The 11,873-nt window shown below is 33.8% G+C and overlaps 1 protein-coding gene across 2 annotated transcripts; it reads left to right on the top strand.

Annotated features, from left to right (window-relative positions):
- Positions 1–1,538: 1,538 nt before the first annotated feature.
- On the top strand, positions 1,539–11,873 carry LOC134278024 (SCY1-like protein 2). Of its 2 annotated transcripts, XM_062760339.1 has the most exons (17): positions 1,539–1,738; positions 2,006–2,163; positions 2,479–2,623; positions 2,975–3,124; positions 3,472–3,687; positions 3,949–4,065; positions 5,787–5,912; positions 6,120–6,296; positions 6,562–6,663; positions 6,719–6,742; positions 7,494–7,607; positions 8,282–8,414; positions 8,502–8,620; positions 9,610–9,710; positions 10,080–10,149; positions 10,491–10,616; positions 10,716–11,873. In XM_062760339.1, the coding sequence occupies exons 1-17, from the start codon at positions 1,586–1,588 to the stop codon at positions 11,508–11,510; spliced, it is 2,826 nt and encodes a 941-aa protein (XP_062616323.1). In that variant the 5' UTR covers positions 1,539–1,585; the 3' UTR covers positions 11,511–11,873. The 2 variants fall into 2 exon arrangements, with proteins under 2 accessions (XP_062616323.1, XP_062616324.1); XM_062760340.1 differs by lacking the exon at positions 6,719–6,742 and having other exon boundaries at positions 6,562–6,684.

Below are 11,873 nucleotides of genomic sequence, written 5' to 3'. Positions count from 1 at the left end.
TACTTTAATTATCAGAAATAATAAATAAACCAATAAATAAAGAAGAAAACCAATAAATAAATAAACAATTAAGCAAAATATAAATTAAGTAAACAAATAAACAAATAAATTAAAATATAAATGAATTAAAACAAATAATAAATTAATCTATAAATTTATTAATTAAATAAAAGAATAAATGAATAATAAATAAATAGAAGAATTGATTACTCATTAGAATAATTAATTAATGAAGAAAAGAATGTATTCATAGATAAACAGACAAATAAATTTCCTAATGAATAAATAAATAAGTTACTTAGTTTATTAATAATTATTACAATTAAAAAAAATAAAAATAAATAAATAAATAAACAAATAAATAAAAGATTAAATAAACAAATAAAAACTAATTGCAATGTCGACTTATTAATTCTTCGGCTTTTTAAATAAAATTTTATTGAATTATGCATAAATTTCTGCATCTGAGAATAGCACTACTAGTTTTCGTTATATATTCCGAATTTCCTCTCTGCTGTTTTCCGAACTCGATGTAAATTTGTTGCGCGCATGCGCTCTGCCTGGTTATAGAGGCTGGTTACGAGATACAAAAATGTATTCATATTATACCTCAACTGACAGGTAGACAGTTTTTCAAGTCACTGATATTTTTTTATTAAACAAACAGAGAGCTTCTAACATGTGATTAACACACAGGATTTGTTGTAAAGATAATGATACTGACTTTCTCGACAGGACAACTTTAAGTTTCAGGGGGTGTGTTACCATAGGTTTGATAAAAAATCTTACTCCTCCTTAACAGCATCTCTGTTTTACAACTTTTGGAAGTAGATGGCAATATATCTGTCAAATGATCACACTGTAGAATGTCTGTAGTAAGAGAGCGTGGATTGATATAGATAGAATGTCCTCATTGTTAAAATGATGTTGTCCAACACACCCAGTTGTGGTGACGGCTTGTCAAAACACAGATACATGTATGTATTATTCTAACTAGGGTTGATAAAACACATCTTCATAATTAAAAAAAATATATATTGACATTGATTTTGTGAAATTTTCTGTCAATTTGCAAAATGGTCATCTATATCAGACCAAAATGGGAGATTTAAAACACAAAGTTTTGCAGTGAGGTAATTTAAAGGAAAGATATAAATTGGGTGGGGTTATTTGAAAAAATATTTTAATATCCACTGGGTAAGGAAAGATGAAAGCTTCGTGATATGGTGTAGGTCATAGTATAAATCATGGGTGTGTTGATTTACCCAAATGGGCTCATTTGGGTAAATCAATGTTCCGTAAATCACGACCCAAAGGGTATATATTAGGGCCACAATGGGCAATACTAGTTTAACATATAAAAGTGCATTTAGAAAACAACAAAACCATGATCAGTCATTTCATGTGCAGGCATCCTGAGGTAGTGTAAATTAAGTTAGTTCAGATCATGTCCCTCTGTGATAGAATACTACTTCAATAGGTGATTTAAGCTTTACTTAGGAAATATAAGATAAAAGAATCTGCTGCTGAAAAGCAAGAATGGCCATACAGTACACTTCAATATGATTTAGGGTGTAGCTGAGAAATGGATGTTTTTAACAAACTCCGCAGTGCAGTCAGCAGTGCTCTTCCTGGAATTCCCCTTTCTAAAGACTTTGATGTCTCTAACCACATCGCCTCGGGTGGACCAGGGCTGTCATGGAAGATCTACAATGCCATTAAGAGGACCACTAAGCAGGTAACATAGTCTACTAGATGGTAATATGTAAAAGCTCTGACTATGGTTTTCCTTGGGGTGTCAATTTCAACTGTTACACTAAAAACATGCACAAGTTTATATAGTGTATTACTTAATTTAATGTTAAATTAAAGTTTAGTTAAAAACATGAATTTACATGATTGATGCTAGGCAGGCAAGCAATTTGGGCCCCTGAGGAAATTTAAAAAATATTAACCATAGATTTTAAATTGATTGAATTTTATTCTTCATTGAATTATAAAACAGGAAGCAGCAGTCTTTGTGTTTGAAAAGAAGCAGTTGGAAAAATACTCCAAAAGAGACAGAGAAATGATTATTGAGTCATTGAAGAAAGGTGTTTCACAGCTGACAAGATTGAGGCACCCCAAGATTTTGTCTGTCCTTCACCCCCTGGAGGAATCAAGGTAAAGTAATGGTAATAGGACATAAGGAAATGAGATACAAACCTCTGGATTACTCCAGTGCTTTGGCTTTAGATATTTTCATATCAGTCTCAAAGATATAAAGACATACAATAGGAAGTGGGAAAATATTAAAGAAATACTGAAAAAACATTGTGAATAACCTTAATTAAGCTTCATTTGAACTTTATAAATGTCATTCAATGACACTCCAGTCATTTCAGATATAAATAAAAATATCTTAAAATAAGTACATATCCTAAAAATAAATTTTGGTATTTTCACACAATTGTATTTATACATGGACATGTATTTTAGAGAGGCCCTTGCCTTTGCTACAGAGCCAGTGTTTGCTAGTTTAGCCAATGTTTTAGGAGATCACACAAATGTACCCACTCCTGTCCCCCCAGAACTGGCCGAGTTTAAACTATTTGAGGTGGAAATCAAACACGGTGTCCTACAGGTATGCAAAAAAAAAAATATATATAGATATTAAAGTATCGGTATATTTTAAGATAGTGAAAAAAGACAGACTAATGATAAGTAGGCAATAATAGTTCCAAGCACTGCATCTCCCAGCTTTTTATGCAAGTACTGTACTTGAGTGTTTACTTTTTGAAAGATTTTGTATGAAAATTGAGTTTACAAATTATGACATAAATTCACCTTTCTTTTTTAATAAAAAAATCAACAGTTTATCAGTGAAAAAAGTTTTGCATATTAGTATACTAGAATAGAATTGAACAGGAAATTTTTGTAAATTTGCAAAAGAAAAAGAGAAAAAAATGGCATTATTTTTTACCATTCATTGCAGTTGACAGAGGGACTGGGATTTCTTCACAAAGATGCCAAAATAATGCACAACAATGTGTGTCCATCCAGTATTATTATAAACAAGTATGGATCATGGAAGCTAGCTGGTCTTGACTTTTGTGTTCTAAATGCCAACCAACAGGACCAAAGTGTAAGATAACAGTGTAAAGTTCTAGATTGATCAAAGTATTAATAGATAGTGTACATATCAGGCATAGTTAAACTTCATTTTATCAGAAATAAGAATAAAGCATTTTTAAAGCTTTTCCATTGGATACAATATATTTTATGATATACATGTGAAAGAAATTTGCTTACTTTAAATTGAAAAGAAATTAAATTTGATGCAGTCTTCTAAAAATCAACTGCCTTCATGCTTCTTGGAAATTACAGTGAATATATTTTTGAATTTGCTTTGTATTAAAATTGTAACTAATGAATGTATTCAAAAACATAAGAAAAATTGTTTAATTCTGTACGGTTAATTTTGGTTTTCAGACTTTATTTCTGTGTAACGAGTGGAGTCCTGACCAGCCCCCTGTGACCCAGCCAGACCTGGATTACCTGGCCCCAGAGTACTCCCTGACCCACAGCTGTAGTGAGGCCAGTGACATGTTCTCCCTGGGGGTCCTAATCTACTGTATCTACAACCAAGGCAAACCTCTGTACGAGTGTCACGGCCAGCTCTCTCAGTTCAAAAAATTCACAGAGGAGGTAGATTTTTATGTTTGTTAAAAAAAATTCTTAAATTGATTTTATTTGTTAGAGATATTTAATGTGTAGGACACTATTAAATGAATTTGATGTCATATATTGAAATATTTATGTTTGGAGAACTGAAACAGTAATCTAAATGCTAAATAAGGAAATGTATATGCATAAGGAGAAAAAAGAAAATAATATATTTTTCTAAAGCTAATTAACATGCATTACGAGATTTTATTTACTCCGGTAAAAATGAATATATCCTTTTAGCTTAGGAAATTCAGGTCATCTCTTTTGGGAAGTGTTCCTGACAGTCTTCAACAATATGTGAAACTCCTCCTTAACACAGAACCCACAGTCAGACCAGATCCTAGTCAGTTAATGAAGGTAAGACACAGAACCTACAGTTAGACCAGATCCTAGTCAGTTAATGAAGGTAAGACACAGAACCTACAGTTAGACCAGATCCTAGTCAGTTGATGAAGGTAAGACACAGAACCCACAGTCAGACCAGATCCTAGTCAGTTAATGAAGGTAAGACACAGAACCTACAGTTAGACCAGATCCTAGTCAGTTAATGAAGGTAAGACACGGAACCTACAGTTAGACCAGATCTAGTCAGTTAATGAAGGTAAGACACAGAACCTACAGTTAGACCAGATCCTAGTCAGTTAATGAAGGTATGACACAGAACCTACAGTTAGACCAGATCCTAGTCAGTTAATGAAGGTATGACACAGAACCTACAGTCAGACCGATCCTAGTCAGTTAATGAAGGTATGAAACTCCTCCTTAACACAGAACCTACAGTTAGACCAGATCCTAGTCAGCTAATGAAGGTAAGACACAGAACCTACAGTTAGACCAGATCCTAGTCAGTTAATGAAGGTAAGACACAGAACCTACAGTTAGACCAGATCCTAGTCAGTTAATGAAGGTAAGACACAGAACCTACAGTCAGACCAGATCCTAGTCAGTTAATGAAGGTAAGACACAGAACCTACAGTCAGACCAGATCCTAGTCAGTTAATGAAGGTAAGACACAGAACCTACAGTTAGACCAGATCCTAGTCAGTTAATGAAGGTAAGACACAGAACCTACAGTTAGACCAGATCCTAGTCAGTTAATGAAGGTAAGACACAGAACCTACAGTTAGACCAGATCCTAGTCAGTTAATGAAGGTAAGACACAGAACCTACAGTTAGACCAGATCCTAGTCAGTTAATGAAGGTAAGACACAGAACCTACAGTTAGACCAGATCCTAGTCAGTTAATGAAGGTAAGACACAGAACCTACAGTTAGACCAGATCCTAGTCAGCTAATGAAGGTAAGACGCAGAACCTACAGTTAGACCAGATCCTAGTCAGTCAGAACCTACAGTTAGACCAGATCCTAGTCAGTTAATGAAGGTAAGACACAGAACCTACAATTAGACCAGATCCTAGTCAGCTAATGAAGGTAAGACACAGAACCTACAGTTAGACCAGATCCTAGTCAGTTAATGAAGGTAAGACACAGAACCTACAGTTAGACCAGATCCTAGTCAGCTAATGAAGGTAAGACGCAGAACCTACAGTTAGACCAGATCCTAGTCAGTTAATGAAGGTAAGACACAGAACCTACAGTTAGACCATATCCTAGTCAGTTAATGAAGGTAAGACGCAGAACCTACAGTCAGACCGATCCTAGTCAGTTAATGAAGGTAAGACACTCCTTAACACAGAACCAAGTCAGCTTTGGCTTCAGTGCCATGAAACTCTTAGAGGCTCAAGTTTCATCATAGTCTTACTTATGCAAAAGTTATTTATAGTGGTGGAAAAGTTAGACCGAGATCAACAATTTTTTTGCCTAATTTTGCCCAAATTGGGCTACGTACCATTAAAAAGGGATATGAAAATGTCCTTTGTTACAGTCTTTGAAATATAAGACTGAGTGAACAGAGAATGATGTTACAAAAAATTATAATTATGTGAAAATTCAAAAAAACTGTTGCATGTTAAAAACTTATCACACTGGTTTTATCTCAACAGGATCTCAAACAGTATAATTCTGCATTTTAATTTTATAATTGTATATGATAATCAACTTAGATTTGACTTTTCATAGGTTGATTTCTTTGATGATGTTGGAACTGTAACTCTGCAATTTATGGATACCTTATTTCAACGAGACAATCTGCAGAAATCTGAGTTCTTCAGAGGCCTTCCCAAAATCATGAAAAACCTTCCCAAGGTACATGTGTAGAATACATTTCATATACTAGTATACTGGTATCTTTGATTATAAAGGTCTGTATGAAAGTTTTTCTTAGCTTTATTGGTAATCTTGCTGTTAATTCAAAATTTAAGTTAATCCATTTATCCAGTATTAACATCTTTTGATTTGATTATAATGTAATATTAATGTTCTGAATTAACTCTGATTTGTGTTGATTTGTAGAGAGTGAACCTGCAGCGTATTCTGCCGCCTCTGGTGAAGGAGAGCATGAACTCGGACATGGTGCCCTTCACCCTCCCTAGTCTCCTTCTGATGGCGGACCAGGCGACGGACACAGAGTATAGAAGTGTTATATTCCCCGCCCTTATTCCTCTACTTAGGATTAAAGAACCTATACAGGTACACAGTAGAAAGCCAACATATTTCCTGCTCTCTTTATTTTGTCAAGTAAAATTTCAGTATTGACATGTATAACTAAGGGAATTATTTGTAAAAGTAGGAAGATTATCAATGTGATGTGTCTGGTTTCCCATAGAAAATCAAATAAATGATCATAGTTAGAAAAATCCCTGTTAATTTTAAAATTTTAGCGATTTTTATGGGTGAGGTTAAATAATTGCAATTACTAAGATTTCTATGATATTTGAACGATTTTTTTATACAGGTATCACTGATCTTCATGCAAAACATGAAGTTACTGCTGAAAAAGACTCCTAAGAATGAGATAACCAGTCACATTTTACCCATGATTCATCAGTCACTAGAGGCAGATAACTCTCAACTACAGGTAAATTTTACCCATGATTCATCAGTCACTAGAGGCAGATAACAACTCTCAACTACAGGTGAATTTTACCCATGATTCATTATTTATTGGAAGTAGATAACTCTCACTTACCATAAAGAATCATGATTTAACTATGCTTCAGTCATGATTGAAGAAGATTGTCAAAGAACATTTTATTCTAAGTGCTGTTCTGAAAATTAGTCTTGGATGTCAAAATGAAAAAAAAAATCAAGCTTACTGTAAGTTGTTTTAATTCCACAGTGTTAAAATTTCACAATATCTCAAAAAGTACCAATCGCAATGGTTTTAATTTCACGATAAAAGAAATTAATTCAAAATATTGTATTTTGCATTTAAACGTTTTTAAAACTAATGATAACATTCACGATGGGTTAAATTTCGCGGAAATATGATAAATCATGAATATAGCGAAATAAAAATCATCGCGATTATTTGCCAATCTACAGTATGCTACAATTCCCTGCAAAATCTTGAACTTGGAGACGATATATGTATAAGGGACAGGTCTTAAATATTCTGAATCCTTTGTTCAATATATGTTCAACATAACGTTCCTTTTTTGCTTGGATTATTTGTTAATTAGAATTGAGATTCAGAAATTCAGAAAAAAAAATTCTGAATATTTAGTAAAATAATGAAATGGTAATAAAATATTTTCAGTAGCAAAATAATTTGCTACATTGATACTTTATCCTTTTTTATATAGGAAAAAATCATTAACAAAACAAAAAAAATACATTAAACAGTTACATCCTTAAACATTTTCAAAATTTCGTTTTTTCCCCAAGGATATGTGTTTGGATATTGTGCCAACATTTGCTGGACTGATAGAATTCTCTGCTTTGAAAAAATCCATCCTGCCTCGGATAAAGAAGATCTGTCTGTCAACTGGAACTCTCTCTGTAAGTCAAGCTACAGGAATTTAATGTTCGATATGTACATTGAATGTTATGTCTTTTTCATTGCAAACCAAATGTAATTTATTGAAACAGAAGTCTATTTTTTTAGGAAGGGGCCCTAAAATACAAGTACATGTATACTACTTGTTTAAGCAGTGATTTATTCTGCCCCACCATGAATATAACGTTTGACATGTCCATCTTATGCCCTTTCATCTGCCCATCTCACTTATCATTTTCCTCTGTTCAAAGAAACTTTTTCGGATATATTAACCTAAATTCATTCACTGATACAAATTGATGAGATCTATTCAGCTATGACATAATTTTTTACATTTACCTGTCCTGTGACCTTGAGTTCATTATTCCCCTATATTATTTAAGCTCGGTTTCAACATTTTCAAATATACATGTATTTATAAGTTGTATGTTATTATTTAGGTGCGGATTAACTGCCTGTTATGTATTGGTACTATATTTATACTTTGTGTGTTATTATGTAGGTGCAGATTAACTGCCTGCTATGTATTGGTTACTATATTTATACTTTGTGTGTTATTATGTAGGTTCATTGTATTGGTTACTATATTTATACTTTGTGTGTTATTATGTAGGTGCGGATTAACTGCCTGCTATGTATTGGTTACTATATTTATACTTTGTGTGTTATTATGTAGGTGCGGATTAACTGCCTGCTATGTATTGGTAAGCTGCTGGAGTACATGGATAAATGGACCGTTCTGGACGACGTCTTCCCACTCCTACCTCAGATACCCTCCCGTGAGCCTGCCGTCCTAATGAGCATCCTGGGTAAGGGGGCATAAACTCCTAGTATTGACTGATGACAAACAAGCTATAATATTGTATAATTCATAAATTAAAGATTTTTTTCTGTAGGAATTTATCAGGTGACCATGTCGCATGCCAAACGAGGGATTACTAAGGACATCCTGGCTACAAAAGTTCTACCATTCCTGATACCAGTCAGCATTGACAGTAATCTGAATCTGTCACAGGTTAGAGAACAGCTGTATTCATAATGAACAATATTTGTAAAGTTAAAACATGGTCTCATTTCAATAGCTATTTAATGATTGTGTGATTGCTTGTACAAGTATGATTACTTTAAATACACACTTTATAATTATTAGCTCACCTGAGCTGAAGGCTTGAAAAAATTTGTCCGTTGTTTGTTGTTGTCGTCGTCGTTGTCGTCCTTAACTTTTCACATTTTCGACTTCTTCTCAAGAACCACTTGGCCAATATCAACCAATCTTAGCACAAAGTATCCTTCTGTGAAGGGGATTCAAGTTTGTTCAAATGAAAGGCCGTGCCTTTATTTAAGGGGAGATAATTAAGAAATAGTGAAAATTTGATGGTATGTTTTAAAAATCTTCTTCTCAAGAACCACTGTGCCAGGAAAGATGAAACTTATAGGGAAGAATCCTCAGATAGTGTAGATTCAAGTTTGTTCAAATCGTGACTGCTGGGGGTAGGGAGGGCCACAAATATACAGGAAAAAACTTTAAAAAATCTTCTCAAGAACCACTGGGCCAGAAAAGCTGAAACTTATGTGGAAGCATCCTGGGGTAGTCATGATCCCTAGGGGTAGGGAAGGGCAAACATAGAAATATATTGGAAAAAACTTTCAAAATCTTCTTCTCAAGAACCACTGGGCCAGAAAAGCTGAAACTTATGTGAAAGCATATAAAGAAGCAAATGATAGGGTAGAACTTAAATTTTATTTATATATAAAAAATCTTTGAAAATCTTCTTCTCAAGAACCATTGGGAAAAAACTGAAACTTATGTGAATCTTAGTGTAGATTCAAAATCATGACCCTGGGGATAGGGCTTGGTCACAATTGGTATTACAAAAGGGGGGAAATCTGTTAAAGAATAGCATGGCCAAAGTTTCTCAGGTGAGCGATGTGGTCCATGGGTCTCTTGTAATGTTTACAGTTCACTGCCTATATAACAACAATAATTGTGTATTCTTTAAACAGTTCACTGCCTATATAACTACAATCAAGGACATGATTAACAAGCTGGAGGCAGAGCATTCCAGTAAACTAGAACAGATCGACAAAATGAGACAAGAACAAAAGTAAGAATGAACAACAGACCTTTAATTAGGTTAAAAACTATTGATTTAAGAAAAGTAATTAATAATTTTATGTAATACATTGTACACTAGTTTTCTGGTACTGAAATAAATCCTTTTCTTAATCAGGTGAAATTGAATCAGTAGTGCTGATGGTTTATCTGGCCCACATTTTCTATATATTTAGTAACAGGTTGAAGTTTTTTGAGTGTGTAGATTTCAAAGAAACTCTCCTTTATATTTCAGAGTTTTTATATTTCAGAGTTGTTATTGCTGCTCTAACATTTTACGGAGATTTGGTATGATACTTATAGTTACTTGTAAGGTTGAGATGAGTTTTGTAATCTTTGATTACCCATTTTCTTCTTTCAGAACTATAGAAATTACGAAAATAACAGGACAAGATGAAAAATCTACCAAAACTGAGGAACCTAAAACTATGGTACAGTGTACAATTAATCAAGGATCTGTGTTATACATGTATATGAGTTCAGTTTGTAAGAAAGAAGACTATCATTTTTGAATTTTGTATTATCCCTTTTATTTTAGATCTAACGGCTGATAAGTCTATCTGCATAAAAATACCACATAATTAAAACTCTCAATGTGCACAGTAAAGAGATATCCTTAAAAGCCAAAATTTAATGAGATTTGATTTTTAAAAAGATCAAGTGAAATTAATTACAGATTTTCTGTCCATGTATGTGTATGTAGGTATATGTATGTTAAAAGCAAAAGTTTGAAATACTTCTTCATATTAATTTAATGTGATTTACTGCATAGATGGACCAGTTTTTGAGTGGGTTTGGTGTGGAACAAACTGTCACAAATAGTAAACAGACTCCTGAGCCATCTAGAACTCCAACCCCATCTAATGCCAAGGACAGCCAATCTAAATCTGTCCCAAAGGTAAAACTAGGACTGATTTCCATAAATATCTAAATGCATACCCCCACCCCCATGTCAATCTAAAAAATTATTCATAATTTTATTCAAAATGCCTTTCAGACACTCTCTCTAGAAGAGAAACAGCGATTAGCTCAGCAACAGGAGCAACAGAGGAGGTTTAAAGAGCAGAAGCCTCTAACAATGTCTGCCAGCAAAGCTGCACCCTCTGTATCAAAGTCACAACCCAAAGATTTAACTGCTTCATTGATGAACTCAAACACAATGGGACAACCAAAGATGACTGGAGGTCAAGGGCTGATGGGACAACAAAGTATGAATTCAAATGTTATGCAGTTTTCTCATGGTGTGTCTAGTACTAGTGGATTTCCAAATTATTCTGGGATAGGATCTGTGGGGCAATCTCAAAGTTCTTCAGGAATTCGACCAACATCAACAACAAACAATAAACAGTCATTTGATTTGTCAGCATTTGACTCAATTCTTCCTAGTTCATCACAACCAAAGGCAACTCTGAATCAAATGTCTGGTATTCAGTCACAAGGATCTTCATTTCCTATGAGCAGTTCATCAATGGGTTCAATGATGAATCAGCCTATGAGACCACAGACTATGTCAAGCACCAGTATGATGCCAGGACAGCCAGGGATGATGGGTAACTCGGGATTCATGGGACAGCAGAGCATGATGGGAAATCAGGGCAGGATGGGGAACCAGGGAATGATGGGAAACCAGGGATTTATGGGACAACAAAATATGATGAGTAAACCCCCCTCTATGATGCAGGGACAGTTTAATATGCCATTGAACAGTATGAATATACCCCAGAATCAAGGATTTAGTAACTCACAAAGTTCAAATCTCAGCAGTAATGATATATCAGATATATTTGGGTAACTTTTGTGATTTATTAATTAGCACATGTTGATAAAAGAGAGATTAATGCCAAAGTGAAAGATGTCGTTGCAGCATCCTTAAATATGTATCTAAAATCTTGTCATATTTTACGTTAACATTTCATTATGATAGTTATTTAACATGTGAAAGAATCCTTATTTATATTTTTTTTCTTCAACATTCCACACTAACTTTTTAAACTATTTATTTCTTTTTGCAATGCTTTGTGCAATATTAATATTATATACTTATATTCCATTTTACTGCTTTTATCAATGTAAATGATGTGATGAGGTTCGGATCATTATACTAATGAGAGAATGCACATTTCTTAATGTGCTTGAAAAATTTTTTGTATTTTTT

This window comes from Saccostrea cucullata, unplaced genomic scaffold, assembly GCF_032062105.1.
Source record: "Saccostrea cucullata isolate Sc308-1 unplaced genomic scaffold, CSIRO_AGI_Scuc_v1 ctg458, whole genome shotgun sequence".
In the NCBI taxonomy this organism is placed as follows: domain Eukaryota; kingdom Metazoa; phylum Mollusca; class Bivalvia; order Ostreida; family Ostreidae; genus Saccostrea; species Saccostrea cuccullata.
The sequence above is the reverse complement of the archived record's forward strand: the minus strand, read 5'-3'. Positions and strand labels throughout refer to the sequence as shown.

Coding starts and splice junctions, on each gene's coding strand:
- LOC134278024 (XM_062760339.1), top strand. CDS start 1,586: ATGGATGTTTTTAACAAACTCCGCAGTGCAGTCAGCAGTGCTCTTCCT. Junction 5,913..6,119: donor TCATGAAAAACCTTCCCAAG/GTACATGTGTAG, acceptor GTTGATTTGTAG/AGAGTGAACCTGCAGCGTAT. Junction 6,664..6,718: donor TGATTCATCAGTCACTAGAG/GCAGATAACTCT, acceptor CAGTCACTAGAG/GCAGATAACAACTCTCAACT.